A 19,790-nucleotide genomic window follows, 5' to 3' on the forward strand; every position below is an offset into this window, starting at 1 on the left:
CAACATGGCAACCTTTACATTTGATTGGTTAACACTCCCAAGTGTTCTTCCTATGTATAAATAATGTGTCACCTTTACTTTGTCGGTATTATTGTTTCAGTTTATATACTGTATGCAGCACTGTACAGCAACGTGGTAAACTCTATAATGTAATGTGATAAATCCTATTAAGAGACTTTAACAAACTTGTTTCTTAAAACAAGAAGCATTTTATAAAATAGACAATTCTGCCATTTGTATAAAGAATACTTCATGCAATAGTCAAGCACTGTTTAAAGTATATCAATGAAATTCTATTCAAATCTGAATAAATTTAAAGCATCATTAAGACTCAGCTTGTACATACTATTAAATTACATTATATTGGCTCCTGGCAACCTTACCAAAATAACCCTGCCTGTCATATTCACTGCAAGACGGCACTTCACTGCAAGTATTAAAAGACTAATAAAACAACTACTGCTTACACTGTGATTTTGTCACTTTCTTCTAGAGTTTTCAATATGGTGTAATATGACAAAAAACTAACAGGCCCATACAAAATTCATGACTGTCTATTTCATAGAAAGAAAAAGTTTTGGTCTCCCCGTCGGGGAATCGAACCCCGGTCTCCCGCGTGACAGGCGGGGATACTTACCACTATACTAACGAGGAGCTCCATGACACCGCATTGCTGATTAGGCCTGAAATACACAGTAATAACACGGTAATAATCATTATTATAATAATCATTAACAGCAGCTATATTTTTTATGAAATACAATACAATTATTTGTTGAAATATATCTAGTTTATTGTTTTATCTATGCTGTCAAAAGAACAGGAAAGGCTAGTCTATCTACCACAACTTTACTCACTGTGTAAACGGAACAAAAACAGCTAAATGACTTTTCTAACAGCTATTACATTTTAGCACACAGGAAATTAATGGGAATTAGCTATTTTATTACGTTCTTCACTGTTTGATAGGTTTAACAAAGTATGCAAATTTGTATACAAAGATTACTGAGACTAGTTACATTATTGTGACAGGTGTCTGTATATTCACTTTGCTTTGTACATACTTCCATTTGTTATTCTGTATATTCTTCAATGTCCACTTAACATTGTACATTTTATGTGTACATGTAGATTTCTGAGGCTGAGTCAGTTTTTTCTTGTAAATGCAAATGTATTTGGCCATATTATTCTGATGTTCGAAAAATTAATAAGTGCTTCAAAAGCCTATGCTGTAGTAAAATAGTATTACATGTTAATAATATAATATTAAATAGGCAAAAATTGTTGCATCTCCCCGTCGGGGAATCGAACCCCGGTCTCCCGCGTGACAGGCGGGGATACTTACCACTATACTAACGAGGAGTGGCTTGGTGGTCACATGCTTCAGGCTGTACAAGAAGAATAACAAATCTGACTCTGAGTCTTTATGGTTTTTCAATGTCTAGTTAATGAACAATGAGAAGGATTTAATTACCTTTGCTCCACTGTCCAAAGAACTGGAAAGATAATAGTGGTCTTCTGATGTCATTTCCTGTACAATAAACAAACATCATGGTTTTTATGAGCTGTGGTTATGGTTTGTCATTTTAAGCTTTTCTCAGTTGGAAAAGGTAAAGAAACAACTAGCAATTAATCACATAAATAAACATATTATAATTTTTTTTATAATCTAAATATAGTTTATATTGTAGGACTAACACCCTATAAATCCCCCTTAAACTTGATTAATTTAAAGCAAAGCGCTGCTAGCAGGTCTTCTACTCAAAATGTTACATGAATTCGGCTCACTAATAACTGCACAAAAAATGGGATTGAACAAGCTTACACTCTAATATTGTAGAACTGTTACAATGTTGAATGTACTGTGTAAAGATGCGGACACATTAGCAATATTTCTGATAGATTTCGCTAGCAAAAGTAAAGCACGGCTCACACAACTTAGTTTCAAGCTTAGCAGCTTTCTGTTGGTCAGCAAGGCGAATTTGCTTGACCAGTCTGAACATGACTGAAACTTTTTCACCCTCATGCTAAACTCCTGAACGCCAGTGAAATGACTTTAGGTGCAAGCGTCTGTTGCCTGAAGTGGACATCACAGGGTATTGCTTGAAATTCTAAAAAAAAGAAAGGAATTAAAAAACAAAACGCCAGTTTCAATTTCATAAATCTGGTCAGCTTAATATATAATATATTTATAGATAAGAAAATAATAATGCGTTTTGTTACATGTGTTTCTGATGCATTTGTTGAGGACTATTGCGCCGCCCGGTGGTCAGTCAGTGCTTTGAAAAATGTAATAGGCTATGATTCTGATTTTATGACAGTTACATTTATTTATTTATTTATTTAAACAACAGTTTTAATGCTTTTTAAATTATGGTTTTATGCTAAGTTTACGGGATGCCACACGGTGTAAATAATGATAATTAGTGTGAAATGGCAACAAGAATAGTTCAAAAGTCGTCTTGAGAGGATGAAAGAAAACTTGAAAGTTACGAAGTAGACCATGCGCCACCTAAATGTGCCATACAGATGATAGAAAACAGCTTACCTTTCATCCTTTCATTAAAATTAAAAGAAAAACAGCTCACCATATTATAGCCGCAATGGCGCCCTGAAACGGCTCCAATCTGTCGACTGTCGCTGAAATGCAACAATATGATTTTATATGACCTGCAAACGCTCCAAACTGATTATATTGTGGATTTTAAAAAGATTAGCTCTACTAATTATGCTTAATAATATTTCGAAGCATGCTAGTTCAAGAGTGTCAAGACAAAATATTAATTACTCAAAAACACTTTCACCTGTCATGCGTTATTAAGTGGGTAGATCATCCAATGCAATAAAACATTTAGCAAAAACTGGTCTTCAAATCAAATTTTAGATGTACGAACAGTTATCAACAGTTGGATGACCGCTGGAAGCGTGACGCAGGAAAAATTGATCCAAGTGCCTCTTTTGCGCCACTAGTGGCACCAAACAGAATTACATACTGACTGTTTCCACACAAGTCTCCTGAACACTACCACCCCTTCTGCCCTGGAAAACACCGCGCGACTTCAAGATTTATGTATTTCAACTTATTGCACTTTACAGAGACAGTCATAATACTGATAATACATCTCAATTAACACGTTTTAATACTTTCAGACATTATTATGTACCAGGGGTTGATTTTTTATTACAAATATCTACAAATTAACAGATTTGTAGATATTTTTGAGGTCATATTTAAAAAAAAGTATAACTTTATCATTATCATTATCAGTATTAAAGGGTTAGTTCACCCAAAAATGAAAATAATGTCATTAATTACTAACCCTCATGCCGTTCCACACCCGTAAGACCTTCGTTAATCTTCAGAACACAAATTAAGATATTTTAGTTGAAATCCGATGACTCTGTGAGGCCTGCATAGCCAGCAATGACACTTCATCTCTCAAGCTCCATTAATGTACTAAAAAAATATTTAAATCAGTTCATGTGAGCACAAATGAATCAGCGGTTTGAATCATGATTCGGATCGCTTGTCAAACCGCCAAACTGCTGAAATCACGTGACTTTGATGCACCGAACTGCTGATTCGACACAGATGATTCATAACGCTCTGAAGCTTCCTGAAGCAGTGTTTTGAAATTGGCCAAAAAATATTCTTGTCGCTTTATAATATTAATATTGAACCACTGTACTCACATGAACTAATATGTTTTTAGTACATTAATGGATCTTGAGAGAGGAAATGTCATTGCTGGCTATGCAGGCCTCACTGAGCCATCGGATTTCAACAAAAATATCTTAATTTGCGTTCTGAAGATGAACGAAGGTCTTACAGGTGTGGAACGGAATGAGGGTGAGTCATAAATGACAGAATTTTCATTTTTGGGTGAACTAATCCTTTAAGTCAGTGAAGAACATGTTTCAGATGAAATATGATACGTGATGTGTGAAGAAAACCTTACCTTAAGAATTTTTTTTATTGTGCATTATGTCCAACAATGTTGTAAATTTGTCAAATAAAGGAACATTGTGAAAATATTATTTAATGCTCTACAAATAATTAAATGAAATATAATTTTATTATAAAAATATTTCTGTTATGACAACTCTTGGAGTGTTTGGCATGGTAATGAATATAACAATGTTGATGTTTGGTCTTGGTGGAATAGATCTGCTATGCTGCTGCTGCTGTTATTTCTTTTGCAGATCAAGTACGCGACTTGCTACTGCCAATACTTACACAACGCTGCTGTGAGCAGGTAAGACATGCTCTGCTGTACAATATAGCGTATATGAATTACCTGTAGCAAATCTATACAGGTGGAGCTGGGGAAGGTGGAGGGTTTCTGAAAGCGCACTGCAACTGCTACAACAAATGCTGACCAAGTATTTGAAGGTTGAGCAGTGAGCTCATTGGTTACTGATACAGCAGGAACCAATCCGCTGTGCCCTATAGAGAATGATGGCTGCATCTGAAATTGCATACTCTCTTGAGTAGGTATTTATTTTGAACAACTACTTCATGACAACTAAAAAAGTACATTATATATATAGTATGAATGTAATCCGGTCATACTACATTCGCCATGCTGTCATTATCATGTGACCTACCAGCGTCAGTTCCACAAAATCCCCTCCTGTGGCTTCATGGGATAGTGATGTGTCCATCACATGTCCAATTCAGAATTTCGCCGGAAGAAGTAGGTCATTCTGGTACTTTTTACCTACTTTTTCATGAGTATTGTGAATGTGACAAACTTCTTTTGTCACATATTGTTTTTTTGCCTACTTTATATTAGGGAAGTGTGTGATTTTGGATGCAGTTGATGTGATTGCAAGCAGATTGTACCTATCATCAGCCTGCACCATCTAGAGTTTCATGACAGAACTTTATGTTTCCATTAATGCCGCGATTATGGAAGCTTGTTTCCGCCACTTAAATAAAAAAGGTAATTGCAACTTTTTCATCTCACAATTCTGACTTTTTTACAATTGCGAGTTTTTATCTTGCAATTCTGACTTTGTAACGCAATGTAACGCAAAAAGTCTCTTTTTCTCAAAATTGTGAGTTATAAAGTCAGAATTGCATAATATAAAGTTTTGCATGATATTGCATGATATAAAATTTTGAGAAAAAGTCTTTTTCTCAAAATTTTGAGTTATAAAGTCAGAATTGTGAGATATAAACTTGCAATTCTGAGAAAAAAAGTCTTTTTCCTTCTGAATTGGACTTTATAACTGAATTATGAGTTGCAGTTCTGACATTATAACTTGCAATTGTGAGTTTATATCTCACCATTCTGACTATAACATGCAATTGTGACTTTATATCATGCAATTCTGACTCTATAACTCAAATGTGAGTTTATATCATGCAAGTCTGAGAAGAAAAGTCAGAATTGCGAAATGTACACTCGCAATTATGAGAAAAAAGTCAGAATTCTGAGATAAAAAGTTTTTTAATTCAGTGCTGTAAACATGCTTCCATAGATAGCTGCACATTTTCTGTTATAGCAGGTTTTTAGAGTAAACTGATATATTTTAGGTTAATCAGTGAATGAGAGACTAAAACCTTTTGGTATTATATTACTTTTTATTTGCATTGTCTTTGGAAAATGAATGATGCATATATTCATCATAGGATCCTGTAATAAACACAGCACAGTTGATTTTTAATCAAGAGCAGCCTACTGTTGAAAGCAAGCCCAAAATATCAAACCTCAAACTTTTAAAGCTGTAAATGTAAGTATAGTTGAAATTGAGACAAAAAATCTACTCTGACTTAGAAGCATACATTTAAAATGCAGACACAAATTTAATACATATCACTGAGGATACACTTTGTAACTGCAGTGGCAGATGAACAGTGGCAAAACACCAAGTTGTAGTACTGTAAACACGTGGCCTTACAGTTACACTCAGACATTTTAATTAATGATTCAACTGGAAAGTGAACTCAAATAGTCACGCTGTTCTCAATGTTGTCTGGAGACAGGTACGGATAGGGCAACACCAGCTGGCTGTTCCTGTTTGCGATGTCTTCTGCTATCATCTTCAGCTCTCTCTGGACCTCCTCCACAAGCTTGACGGTTGCACCACTGCAGAAGTACCACTCACTATAATGGCACAAGGGTACCTATAGAGGAAGTAATGGTTAGATGAACATCACATCTGCATCCTACAGTAAATATAGTGTAAAGTCCATGCAGCGATACTCTGGAGGCCAGTGTTAACACTCACAAAGTCAATGGCAGGCTGTGACAGTAGAGATAGGACACTTAGGACGTGGCAAGAGGAGTTCACCTCCGGAAGGAAGGAGAAAATCTCCTCCTCAGACACTGAGTTTTTGGTCTGAGAAGGGGGGCGTGACATGGACGGTGGAGTGTTCGGTATCCAAAGGTTATAATCCAGCTAAACGTGGAGACAGGAAAATGAGTTAAGTCATTTGAATTTAAGTTGACATAAAATGCTGTTCTGGAGAACTGCTGTCCATTTATTAATCAGTGAACATACCTGAGAGAAGTTCACAGCTGCATGAAGTGCTGAGCAGGAGAAGATCATCATGGTAACAAACTTGCACATTTCGGATGCGGTCTGAAATGACTGTGGAACTCCTGGAGAACATGATATGTAAGTAAAGATCATTGTACATCTCTTTGAAGAATACTGTAAATGAAGTAGATGGATCACGATAAAGTGTTCACGATAAAGAATCTTTTAAAAATCTAATTTAAAATATTTTAAGCTCTTAGAAGCCAAATCTTTGTATTCATGTTGGTTTCATATGATTTTGAACATTTACAAATTAAATTAAAGGATTAGTTCACTTTTAAATAAACTTTTCCTGATAATTTACTCACCCCCATGTCATCCAAGATGTCCATGTCTTTCTTTCTTCAGTCGAAAAGAAATTAAAGTTTTTGATGAAAACATTCCAGGATTTTTCTCCTTATAGTAGACTTCAATGGGCACCAAACATCTGAAGGTCATAATTAGTTTCACTGCAGCTTCAAATTGTTCTACACGATCCCAGATGAGAAATAAGGGTATTATCTAGTGAAACCATCTCTCATTTTCTAACAAAAATTGAAAATTATATAAGTTTTAACCAGAAATGCTCATCTTGAACTAGCTCTCTTCTTCTTCACCTCTTAGAATTCCAGCAGTGTAGACACTGCTAGGTGTATTACTGCCCTCCACAGGCCAAAGTTTGAACTAATTTTTATATGCAATATGCTAGTTCAATAGTATATAACAATTAGTTCAAACCAGAAAATGAGCAATGGTTTCACTAGATAAGACCCTTATTTCTCATCTGGGATCATGTAGAACAATTTGAAGCTGCAGTAAAACTAATTTTGACCTTCAACTGTTTGGTGCCCATTGAAGTCCACTATATGGAGAAAAATCCTGGAATGTTTTCATCAAAAACTTTAATTTCTTTTCGACTGAAGAAAGAAAGAAATGGACATTTTGGATGACATGGGGGTGAGTAAATTATCAGGAAAAGTTTATTTAAAAGTGAACTAATCCTTTAAATTTAATGATTCTAATGTGGTGTAACCATCAAGTAAAACATAATAAAATATTTTCCTTATACCTTGAATACATAATAAAAAAAACATATTATAAGTATATAAGCTATACATTTCTTTTCCTCATATGCCATGAATTGTTCATTCATAAAAAATGTTTTTGGAGTCGCACCACATGACATTTTACAACCTGAACTAATCTAGCCTGGTCGTAAAAAGGTCAAATTATCTGATGTTTGTGAGACATTTGCAAAGAAAAAAACAATAAAAGATTACATACATTACTTAAGGTTTTCTTTTCCAGAATTTCATTCAAATTATCTAATATTTTAAGAGATCTTTAATCTTAATATTTTAAGAATTTAATCTTAATGACACTTTTTGTCTTCATTATGATATCAGTATAGAATCTCACTGACATTTTTTACTTTAAGCAATGTCATTACCGTATTCAAGGTCCAGAGAAGTAGCAAAGACATTAAAATAGTCAACATTACTACAGTGGTTGAAAAAAAAACTTGTTTAAATATGGATTTTTTTTTTTATGCAAACGCATCGCTTCGCTTCAGAAGGCCTTTATTAACACCCCGGAGCCGCGTGGAGTACACATTTATGATGGATGGATGATAATGGAAGCACTTTGTTCAGCTCATACTCAGTGAACCCTATGACTGCCATTATAAAGCTCGGATGTGTCAGGATATTTATTAATATTTCTCCAATTGTCTTTATCAGAAAGAAAAAAGTCATATAGACCTAGGATGGCTTGAGGGTGAGTAAAGATTGGGCTAACTTTCATTTCAAAGTGAACTAATCCTTTAATGTTATGAATACTTTTTGTGTGCAAAAACAAAAATAACTTTTTTTCTTTACCCTGTCAGACTCGAACACAGTTGATGCAGTGAAGGCAGTTCAGCTCTTCTGTGTTTAAATCTGAACGCCGGCTCATTATTGGCTGACGCTGTTCACGTGAGCAGCACAAGACATGCGTGTGATGCTGACGCAGGAGCCGGCCAATAATGAACCAGCGTTCTGGCGTAGAACCTGAAAGCGCTGAACGTAAACAGTGTAAGAGAATGACACGGAAGAGAGGATATTGTTGAATAGAGTCATTATTTTTGTTTTGATTTTGCACACAAAATGTATTCTTGTCACTTCATAACATTAAGGTTGAACCACTGTAGTAACGTTGACTATTTTAATGATGTTTTTACTACTTCTCTGGACCTTGAATACGGTAATTATGTTGCTTTCTATGGAAGATAAAAAAAAACTCTTGGATTTCATTAAAAATATCTTAATTTGTGTTCTGAAGATGAAAGTTCTTACGGGTTTGGAACGACATGAGGGTGAGTAATTAATGATTTCATTTCAGGGTGAACTATCCCTTTAAAACCAGTGTATCTATTCTGGTATGTTACAGGAAATGTCTGAATTTGGTACCTGAGAGGTGACTGAGGGTCTGACTCATGTGAGGAATACAGTAACAGTGTTTTCTCATTTAGCCTGGTTTAAAGAATTGCCAGTTTAATCTTTAATCTTATTCAATTTATTCTGCTTTTCTCATGTTAGCTGTATGAGGCAACTGTGTCTAAGGTCATGAAGGTCAACAACAAATTACATGTATCCACTAATGCATATGCATACTTAGCATGTGTAATTCTTTTTAGGATTTATAGCACCATTGGTCACTATACTGTATGTTAAACTATGACAGCGAATCATGTGTAGAAGTTTCTATCAGAGCTCTGTGTGGTAGTTTTCATATTCTGTTCGAGAGACCTGACAAAACGTATCCTTAAAGAGAAAAGATATTGCCTTTGTTTTATCTAATTGTGCATTCAGGGGTTATTTATTATTAGAGGCATGTGACCACGCCAAAGGAATAGTCTCCAGGAAAGTTCAACAGGTTAGTTCGAGGCTAGATCCTCTTACTCTTTTTCTACGGCCTGTAAAGTGTGGAGGACTTTGCCTTCAGTAAACTCTCTGTCAACTTGATTAACTTCAGCTTTGACTCATATTGGTCTCTTTATGTGGTCTAACTGTCATTCCCCTACAAACCTATGTGAGTGAGGCCGAGAAATCCCTCCGTGAAGATCTCTCTAATCCAGTTCTGTAGTTCACAGTCATGCTGGACGTCCTCATCGTTACAGTAATACAAACGAATCCAGCCTGCAACAAACCTGAATGGGAAATGCAAATCATTTGCTCACTTCAAACCTAAAGACGCAGATTCAGATAATGCTGATGATGTACCTGTGTAGAGCGTCCCAGACCCTGAGAGCATCTTCTGCGTAATAGCAGATAGGTAGTGCATCCAGACCTCTCTCTCTAATGTCATCTGGCACACACAATGAGCTGTAGCGGAGGCGTTGTGTTCCTCGAACAATCAGCTGCGGAATTGCCTCCAGACCACAGGCTATTGACTATAGAGAACCGAAACAGAAACTGTGTAAAATTAAACTAAATCTCTCTTTCACTCTCTTCACAGAGTAAACGGTAGATAATAAACACACCAACCTTGTCAAAAACACCTTTTGTGGCCAGAAGAGTGGCTCTAGCCTGAATGTTAATCTGAAGTGTGCTGCGGATATGAGGCATCAGGAGCTGAAAAGGCACAAGTTACAGGTTTGGCTAAAGAAATCAAACATTCACTCTCAAGTGCAACCATGTTGAGGCCCAACTCTTTAAAGCAGTACATGAACATGTCTGTAATGAGAAAAAAATGGGAGCCCATTTCTACCTTATAAGAAAGAAACATGCTTTGGAAAATCATAATTATGACATAAAAAGTAAAAAAATATGAGATATTATTAAGCCATAATTAAGAGATAAAATGTCAAAATTATGACATGGCAAAAGGTCATTATATGGAAGCCCATTTCTGCCACATAAGAAAAAACAATTATGCTTTGATAAACCATAATTATGAAATACTAAGTCATGAAATAAAAAGATGAAATTATGACATTCTAAATTGCAATTATGAGAGTAATTCACAATAATGAGAGTAATAAGTCTAAATTAGTATAAAAACTCCCAATCATGACATAAAAAAGTTTGACTTATATATCATAATTATAATTTGCCAAGGCATGCTATTTGTTAAAAGATATTTGGGCTTCCATACAATTATGAAATAAAAGTTTACAAAAATCTTTTGTTGTTAAATTATGGTTTTCATCTCATAATTTAGACATTTTATGTAATAATTTTGACTTTGTAATCTCATAATTATGACTTAGTATCTCATAATCGACTTTTTATGCAATAATTATGACTTTTATGTCATAATTACGATTTACCAAAGCATGATATTTGTTTAATATTGTGGCAAAAATGGGCTTCCACATAATTATGAAATAAAAGTTTACGAAAAATGACTTTTTTTGTTAAATTATGGATTTAATCTCATAATTTTGATTTTGTAACCTCATAATTATGACTTAGCATATAATAATTGACTTTTTAGGCAATAATTATGACTTTTATGTCATAATAACGATTTACCAAAGCATGATATTTGTTTAATATTGTGGCAGAAATGAGCTTCCATATAATTATGAAATAACAGTTTATTAAATTAAAAATTATGGATTTCATCTCACTTTTTATGTCATAATTAAGATTTTGTAACCTCATAATTATGACTTAGTATCTCATAATTTACTTTTTATGCAATTATTATGACTTTTATGTCATGATTACATTTTACTAAAGCATGATTTTCTTTTTTATGTGGTGGAAACGCTTCCATATTTTTCCTTAAAAAAATAAATAAAAATCAATCTTCTCTTTTAGGGCTGCTTAGGCCACAAGAATAATAATTAAATAGATGCTGCCCCCAATGGTCAGTAGAGACACTGCATGATTACTTTTTTATTATTATTAAGGTGTTGCCCTCCCAGAGCACCTCAAATATCTGGGAAAAATGATAATAATAAATAGAAAATTATTTCACTTTGGCCTTCAGGGCTTCTGTAAATAACTCTTCTGCAGAGAAGATTAATTTATTTGTCCTGTATCTTTAGGTTGAGCATTGTCTGTTTCTACCTGGTGTAGAGGATGAATCTCCGGCAGCTGTCTGAGCGTGGCGGTACAGCACACCTCTCCTAAAAGATGAGTGCGCAAAAAATGGGAAAGTAGTTGATGGACCATGAAATCTGAATTACGGACCCACATCTTTGCTAACAACCAATCCGGTGCAGCATCAGACGGCAAGAAAACAGGATTCTGTGGACCAGGAGCCTGTTGAAGCTGAAATATTAAGTTTAAGATTTCAGCTTTCAATAAAATTCAGCCAAAAGAGATTTTTGTGTAACTAATCACAGATTGCTGACTATTACAATATGAAACCATACTTGTATGGCAATAGGCTTTAGTTCTCCATGTCTGTTGTAATGCAGCAAACATAAAGGAGCAGACAAGTAGGTCTGTTTCCCATTGACAATATTAGCAGGCAGCTGATCAAGCACTTCATAATCCAGAAGATACACATGTCCTCTCTGTGGAAAATACAAGTTATAAACAACAAAAATTATGTTACAAAGTCATAAATACAGATGCCCCCAAATTCACACAAACACACCTCCATCTCCTGCTCCAATGTTGAGTTCTCTGGTAGAAAAGGTCTGACCATCTCTGAAGTGACAGACAGGTTAGGTGGCAGGTTATGGATCTTTTTGATATACAAAGGATTGCAACCATTGAGGCACTGATATCCAAAGAACGCATCCTCGTGCCAGTGAGCCTGAACATATCCTACAAGAAAAATGAGAGAAAAAAAGAAAAAGAAATATATACTTATTCATATTTATTTTTGCATTTACCTTTGATTTGTTTTATGTATTGTAAAATGCACATTATTTGTTTGCCATACCAGCAATTGTGTTCTCCCTTCCATTGAAAAGGAAGAATGTCTCAAGTTCCTGTAGGCTGCCCCAAGATGTTTTTCTTTCAATTAAACCCTTTATGTAGTGCACATTGTGAACTGGGCTGACAGAAAAAACAGAGTGACAATATCCCACTGTCAATTTCAGTTCAGGTGACATAAAAATTAATTAATTAATTAATGTCAAACTAGTTTGTAGTTAAGCTTTAATAAAGTGAAACCATACCGTTTACGGACGTAAGTCAAGTTGATTCCTAGAGATGTCACACTGGACATGTCCACACAGTGAGGACCACCTTCAACAAATGTGCCCCACCTATAGATAAAAAAAACAAACAACTTCTTTATTAACTAATAAAAAAGATGAAAGGTCAAGTACAGCTGCACGATTAATCGTTGAAAGATCGCGATCTCGATCTTAACACCTACACGATCACACGATAACTGACAGTGATTTGCATGTGTCTATTAAAACTTTTGACAAAATCACACCAGAACATTCAAATTTGTGTTCGTGCTGCCATTGACCCAGAGAGAGCATAGAGCAGTTATGATGTATGGGCAGTGTTGGGGGTAACACGTTACAAGTAACTTCAGTCATGTAATCAGATTACTTTTTCAAGTAACTAGTAAAGTAATGTGTTACTTTTAAATTTACAATAAAATATCTAAGTTACTTTTTCAAATAAGTAACTTAAGTTACTTTGTCTTCACATTTATTGACTGAAAGTTCTTCTGTCCCCATGCTGAAAGAAATCGAGAGTAAGTGCAGAGGTGTTAACATGATGGTTATTGTAGTTCTAGACTAAATCATCTCACTGGCACAAAAACAGAGTCAGTATTTCTCAAAATGAAGAAAAAAACAAAACGGTGAAACGCAATCTCAGAATATTCCACAAACCTGCAATAATTAAATATATTGAATTAAACAAATATACTTTATATATTTAATCTCACTTTATTAACCAATGTCTTTGCTGCTGACCTTCAATGATCCAATTTAACCATACTAATAAGCAAAAAATGACTTCAGGAAAACATCACATTTGTGATCAGCCTGAGGCTTATTCATTACACTTTTGGGGTGAAAGGGCCTTTACATTTGCCAAAAATAGAACTTTTTTGTTATTAGAAAACAAACAAGCAAGCCCAGCCCATGTGAGAATAAGTAACGCAGAAGTAATGTAACGCAACTAAGTAAAAAGTAACTGAATAACACAATTAGATTTTTTTTTGAGGGAGTAACACAATATTACTTTTCATAAAAGTACCTAAGTGATGCAATTAGTTACTTTTCAAAGGAAGTAACGCAATATTGTAATGCATTACTTTTAAAAGTAACTTTCCCCAACACTGTGTATAGGTATGAAACAGCTTCAAACAGCTACTGTGTGGTCTTTTCAACCACACTGTATCGTTATTTTTTGCGTTGTAAATTTTCAAATTATATTAATACTGTTGTCTACAGAAGCGATTATAATAGAGCAAACCACATTTTGAAGTAATTTGGTGCTTCAAATAACGACTGTATTGATTACATCATTGCGTTACTAGGTGGCGACAAGTGATTGTAAAAAAAATAATTGGCATTGAATCATTCTGTCAAGAGATTTGTTCAAAAAGGCTGATTCATCCAGTAAGGAAACAAGCAAAGTATTGTGGGTTATGGGTTAAAGTGTCTCAGCTGGTACTGCAGTGACTCATTGAATCATTCATTCAAAACGATTTTTTAAAATAGCTCATTCAACTTAATTGAACATTTTAAATAGAATGCAGCAATTAACATTTTTTCAGAACTTCTAGTAAATTACATGTTATTTTGTTTAGTTGTCTGTTCAAAATCATGGGAGAATCGGGAAAATCTCTTTTTGAAACAAAAAAAATCGTGATTCTTAATTTATTCAGTATTGTGCAGCTCTAACTGATGTATAAAAATTTTTTTTTACCTGATAAACTGTTGTTTATGTTGGAGATCCCTCTCCCTGTGATCGGTTAGGATAGCTAATGTTTCCTCCTTTTTCAGACACACTAAAAGAATTGTGGGAAAGATTGAGAGAATTTGCTATGAGGTAAAGAAAATAAATAAATTAAGAAAGAAAATAGACAGAAACAGCTCACCTTTGTCATTCCGAAGCTCAACATAACCATCTGCCGTCCTTATCCATTTATGACAAGGAAAAACCTCCATCTCAGGATCCTCAGCACTCCGTCTCACCAGCACATCCCGACAGTGCCAGTCCAGGTCTGGAAAGCCAGGCTGCGCCTCAAGACGGAGTCTCAACAGAACCACTACGCCAACTTCCTCTTTAGGCTTGATGACAACTGTACAGGCCTGTCTCAAAAAGATAAACAGCACATTTGCATGCATTCATGCTAGATTAATTTACTATGGGGTCATAGTCCGAAAGAACGCTGCCATAGTGAATGAGTCTGTTAACAGTCAGCTGATATATTATAGTGCACTGTATAAATGAGTACACCCCCTCTGAACAAAAACAAAAGATGTATTTTCTTTATAATCACTAATACAATTCATGGAATGATGGCAAAACTAAAATGTATTAAACATATACATAATACAAACTGAGAAATATATGTCATTAATAGTTGATGAATTAATAGTTAATTAATAAAATAAGTAAATTAGCCAATTTTGTTTAAATTAAGGATTGCAGAAATGAATACACCCTAGGTTTAATTCAACAAATGTATAATATTCCATAACTTGCCCTCCATAATTTTGAATATACTGCTCGGAACCTTCTTGGCACGGAGTGCACAAGTTCATGACAAATTGTCACATCTGTCCTGTTTAACTCCTGGATGATGAGCTCCTTAAATGCCCTGCTCTTTAATGGGGAGTGTTGCTCAACTCGTCTCTACAGAATCCCCCACAGGCGCTCAAGAGTGTTAAGATTGAGTGCAATACATGTCCACACAAGGTTTTTCACCTTGGGAGAATGCATATCTTCATTGTCATGTTGAAAAAATGCCCAACAATGCAGGAAATGAGGAAAGGGTAACATCTTCTGTTTCAAGTTTGTGCATTAATTTACACAGTGGTGTGGGAATTCATGACAGCATTGATAAAGCACAACTCCCTCACACCTTCAGCACTCATTCATCCCTATATAAGAGCTTTACTACCACTGAACTTTACTGTGGGAACCAGGCACTTCTCACTATACTCCTCCTCTAGCAACACCATAACGTTTTGGATGCTGTTAGATCCAAAATGATTGATTTGGTCTCATGAGACCAGAGTATTGATTCCTAGAATCTATATTTTGTAAATATGGGCTTTGGAAATGTCTGACTTTATTGTGCTTTGGCTACAGTAGGTAGTTCCAGTGAGAACAACAACCATGCATGTCATTTCTGCAGGCTGCATCTTACTCTGTGAGATAAACAGTTACTCTTTTCATAGCTTTTGCTGGCTCTGAGACACTCGCTTGGTATTTCTCCTGCTCTTTGTCTAGCAAAAAAAATCCCTCATCACTAAATGAAAGCTTAAAATGAAGGCCTGATTATTTCTGGGGCCTTGTCACACGTCCATTGTTTTTGAATGTATGTGTTACTTTTGCTATATTTTCACACTTAAAAAACAATGTTTCGGCAATCCTCTTGTTCCACTGTCCTCTTTTGTGCTAAGAAAGAAGTCCCCTGACAGTTCTCTCCCGAGTGCTTTCATTGTTGTCAGCATTAAGTCTGAGAATGATTCAGTGGGCTATATAACACTTTTAATTGTCAAGAAATTACTTCTCGTTAAATGTTTTGGTTACACATATTTACCTGTTGATCAATTATTGCCTTAAACTTACACCAGATTATTATTATTATTATTTTATTTAGTAACTTTTGGGAGGATATACTCATTGTTGCTACACAACATTTCATCACCTTGATAAGAAAATCTAATTTTCCTGAATAATTTTAACATGCTTCTTTGGTAAATTATTAAGCAGACTTGCTGGAACATTATATCTCTAAAGAACCTTAACATGTCATGTCATGTAATTGAGTTATTGCTGACTTTCAGAAGTTTCAGAGAGGGTGTACTCATTTATGCTGTGCACTGTACATGCTGGCATATCTAGTTGGGTTAAGTATGGGTTTAAGTGCTTCAGCAGGTACTGCAGTGACCTGCAGCTGTTATATACTATATGTTTTTTAGATTATTTACATTTAGGCATTTAGCAGATGCTTTTATCTAAACCTACTTACAACAAAAGTAATTTTTCAAAGAGCCAATATTATTCGTAATATACAATGCCAGGTTTGTTAGGCAATTAGATTAGAAAGCAAGCTGCAGAAGAAGATGCAGAGAAAAAAGAGAAGTTTTTTTTTTTGTGCAGTGTGTGTGAATGTAAGTGTGTAAATGCATTGGTTTAGGGGTGTTGCTAGTGTTGCATTGTTTCAATGTCTGTGCTTAGTATGTTACCGTACAAAAGACGGTAAAGAAACTAATGCTTTTATTAATTAAGGATACATTAAATTAATCAAAAGTGACAGTAAAGAGATTATTTCTATTTCAAATAAATGCTGTTCTTTTGAACTTTCAAAAAAATCCTTAAAAAAGGTCTCACGGTTTCCAAATGTTTTTTTTAACTGTTTTCATCACTGATGATAAAAAAATGGTTCTTAAGCAGCACATTAGCATATTAAGATGATTTCAGAAGGATCATGTGACTGAAGACTGTGGTAATGATGCTGAAAAATCAGCTTTGATCACAGGAATAAATAACACTTTATAATATATTCAAATATAAAACTGTAATAATATTTCACAATTTTGCAGTTTTCACCATATTTAATAATATATATCAAACTTTTGAACAGAAGTGTACGTAATTATTTAATGTTTATTGTGTTCTAATATTATTTACAACTACTCTTGTATTTGATATTAAAGAGACTTTTTAGTTTTGGACATAAATAGGCACAATGTTTATGCGGTTCAAAAAGAATATACCTCCATGAAAGTAAAAGCCAAATACTGTCCCTTAATAACAAATTAAATTTTCAAACTGTATGGGCTTATGTTCTTATGATTGCATCGTATTTGTAACTGTTAAACCTGTACTGTTAACGTTCTTAAAGGGTTAGTTCACCCAAAAATGAAATTTTCTGTCATTAATTACTCACCCTCATGTCGTTCCAGACCCGTAAGACCTTCGTTCATCTTCGGAACACAAATTAAGATATTTTTGATGAAATCCAAGAGGTTTCTCCCATTGAAATCAATAAAATATGACCAAATTCAAGGTCCAGAAAAGTAGTAAAGACATGGTTAAAATAGTCAACGTGACTACAGTGGTTCAACCTTAATTTTATGAAGAGATAAGAATACTTTTTGTGTGCAAAAACAAAACAAAAAGCAGTTAACGCAGTGCAGTGCTTCCAGATTCTACGTCAGAACGCCAACTTATTATTGGCTGGCTCCTGCGTCAGCATCATACACATCACACCGCTGTGGTGCTCACGTGAACAGCGTCGGCCAATAATTAGCGGCGTTTGTGCGTAAACATGGAAGTGCTGCACTGCGTTCACCTCGTCAACTGCGTAGAAGACTGACAGGGAAGAGGAAAAATTGTTGAATAGTCGTTATTTTTATTTGGTTTTTGCACAAAGTATTCTTGTCACTTTTTAAAATTAAGGTTGATCCACTGTAGTCACATTGACTATTTTAACAATGTCTTTAGTACTTCTGTGTACCTTGAATGTGGTCATTTTGTTGCTTTCTATGGGAAATAATACTTCTTGGATTTCATCAAAAATACCTTAATTTGTGTTCCAAAGATAAACAAAGGTCTTGCGGGTTTGGAACAACATGAGGGTGAGTAATTAATGACAGAAATTTCATTTTTTGGGTGAACTAACCCTTTAATTTCATCCTCATAGCCATGTGACCTCTTCTCACAAAAAGCGAATATCTTACTGAGTCTGGCAAGAGACGCTGTTCCACTCTTACTGGAGGGCTCTCGCACAGAGTACCAACCAAAGAGATCCAAACGCTGCCATACGTTCCTGAGAGAGAAAATGCTGAGGTTCGAATGGTCACATGAAAGCCATCCATTTCCAGCGTAGAGTTCCCGAGCATTAAAAGGTGCACCTATGAATGAAATCTGTTGAAAACAGCCAGACCTTTACAATATACACATTCACAAGAGCTCAAGACTGTTGAAATAAATGTATAGCTTCCATGAAATCACAAGGACTGAAGTTGAAATTTTAAATAAAAATTAGAAGGGAACATAGCAAAATAATGTGCAAATGAAGAAGGAAACAAACAAATTTGAATGCAGAAGCAGGGGTGTGAAAAGAAAACAATAGGAAAATAATTTTTGTAGACGTGTAAGGAATATTCAAATGTTATTCGATGATAAGAAAGGTTAATTTCCAACTAGCAGTGAGTTTGATACAAGATACACTTGATACTTGAATAAATGAACTTTCAAAACAGCAGGCAAAAAGGGCATACTCGTTTATGCAGGTGCATGAATCACAAAGACCTCACTGTAGCATATGTTTACTTTCTGATATGTAGTATGCTACATTATGTTAATAAATCGCCATTTTCTCTAGGCTATGTTTTGTATTTTTACTCGTGTCTTTTTAATCTCTCATCGTGATCTTTAGAGGATGGTAACACTATTATGTTCGTTATTTGCAAATATTTGCATATTGATGTGACAAAAACGGCATTCCGTATTTGAATTGTAAATATTATTTTTTTATTTGCCAAAATAAAACAACTACATTCCATCTAAAAACTAAAGAAACATCAAAACGACATAATTCAGACCTTTTCTAATCTTTTAAAAAGTTTAAACATTATTTGATATCAATATCTTTAAAGTAAATCTCATTAGATTATTGCGACGTTTAGTGCTTTTCTTCTCATCAGTGTAATATTTTTCACGCTGGGTAACATGACAAGATCAGTACAAAAAACAACAACACAAAAGACAGTGAATGTGCAAGTAAAAATGCATGAACTTACCGACCCAACACTTTAGCTGAAGATCTGAGCCGATCGCACTGATGGAACTCACAGTTTAGCTATCACATTATCTCACCTCAACCAATCGCGTGCGTGAGGAGGCTAGGCGCGCTCTCTTCCGGATGTCCTTGGTGTTTATGGTTATTATAATTAGGAGTTACGTGTCCTAAAGTAGTGTGAGAAACGTTGTGTAGTTATTGTAGTCTGCATAAGCTAGCTAACCTTTACTCTGACGTTCAATTTACATGCAGTGTAAGTGGATCACCAAATAATTATGTTCGTGCAATACTTATTTCTTACAAATGAGGTCCAAATATAAGGGATGTATTTTATTATAACAACTAGTGTGTATACAGTTGATGGT

General features: G+C 34.8%; 1 protein-coding gene and 2 non-coding genes across 5 annotated transcripts; all 3 read right to left on the bottom strand.

Moving 5' to 3' along the window:
• Positions 1-582: 582 nt before the first annotated feature.
• trnad-guc (transfer RNA aspartic acid (anticodon GUC)) lies at positions 583-654 on the bottom strand. Its single transcript has one exon. It is a non-coding gene; the product is annotated as a tRNA-Asp (tRNA).
• Positions 655-1,290: 636 nt separating this feature from the next.
• Positions 1,291-1,362, bottom strand: trnad-guc (transfer RNA aspartic acid (anticodon GUC)). The gene has a single exon. It is a non-coding gene; the product is annotated as a tRNA-Asp (tRNA).
• Positions 1,363-5,516: 4,154 nt separating this feature from the next.
• On the bottom strand, positions 5,517-19,537 carry zgc:152891 (uncharacterized protein LOC767741 homolog). 3 transcript variants are annotated; one of them, XM_067375661.1, is made up of 15 exons: positions 19,431-19,450; positions 18,362-18,535; positions 14,542-14,755; positions 14,370-14,451; positions 12,650-12,739; positions 12,412-12,527; positions 12,121-12,293; positions 11,894-12,037; positions 11,586-11,789; positions 10,053-10,139; positions 9,789-9,958; positions 9,594-9,715; positions 6,511-6,611; positions 6,238-6,408; positions 5,517-6,133 (listed from the first exon to the last, which is right to left on the bottom strand). In XM_067375661.1, the coding sequence occupies exons 2-15, from the start codon at positions 18,521-18,523 to the stop codon at positions 5,954-5,956; spliced, it is 2,016 nt and encodes a 671-aa protein (XP_067231762.1). In that variant the 5' UTR covers positions 18,524-18,535; positions 19,431-19,450; the 3' UTR covers positions 5,517-5,953. The 3 variants fall into 3 exon arrangements, with proteins under 3 accessions (XP_067231762.1, XP_067231760.1, XP_067231761.1); XM_067375659.1 differs by having other exon boundaries at positions 5,518-6,133; positions 19,427-19,537; XM_067375660.1 differs by having other exon boundaries at positions 5,518-6,133; positions 18,362-18,548; positions 19,427-19,450.
• Between the last annotated feature and the right edge of the window lie 253 nt (positions 19,538-19,790).

Source organism: Chanodichthys erythropterus, chromosome 22, assembly GCF_024489055.1.
Source record: "Chanodichthys erythropterus isolate Z2021 chromosome 22, ASM2448905v1, whole genome shotgun sequence".
In the NCBI taxonomy this organism is placed as follows: Eukaryota; Metazoa; Chordata; class Actinopteri; order Cypriniformes; family Xenocyprididae; genus Chanodichthys; species Chanodichthys erythropterus.

Bases quoted from the DNA above. Each gene is read 5' to 3' on its own strand.
- zgc:152891 (XM_067375661.1), bottom strand. From the start codon at position 18,523: ATGCTCGGGAACTCTACGCTGGAAATGGATGGCTTTCATGTGACCATT. The intron at 14,756-18,361 runs GTAAGATATTCG...TTTTTGAGACAG, and splicing joins AGCGTCTCTTGCCAGACTCA to GCCTGTACAGTTGTCATCAA. The intron at 12,740-14,369 runs GTAAAAAAAAAT...TTTTATCTATAG, and splicing joins CATAAACAACAGTTTATCAG to GTGGGGCACATTTGTTGAAG.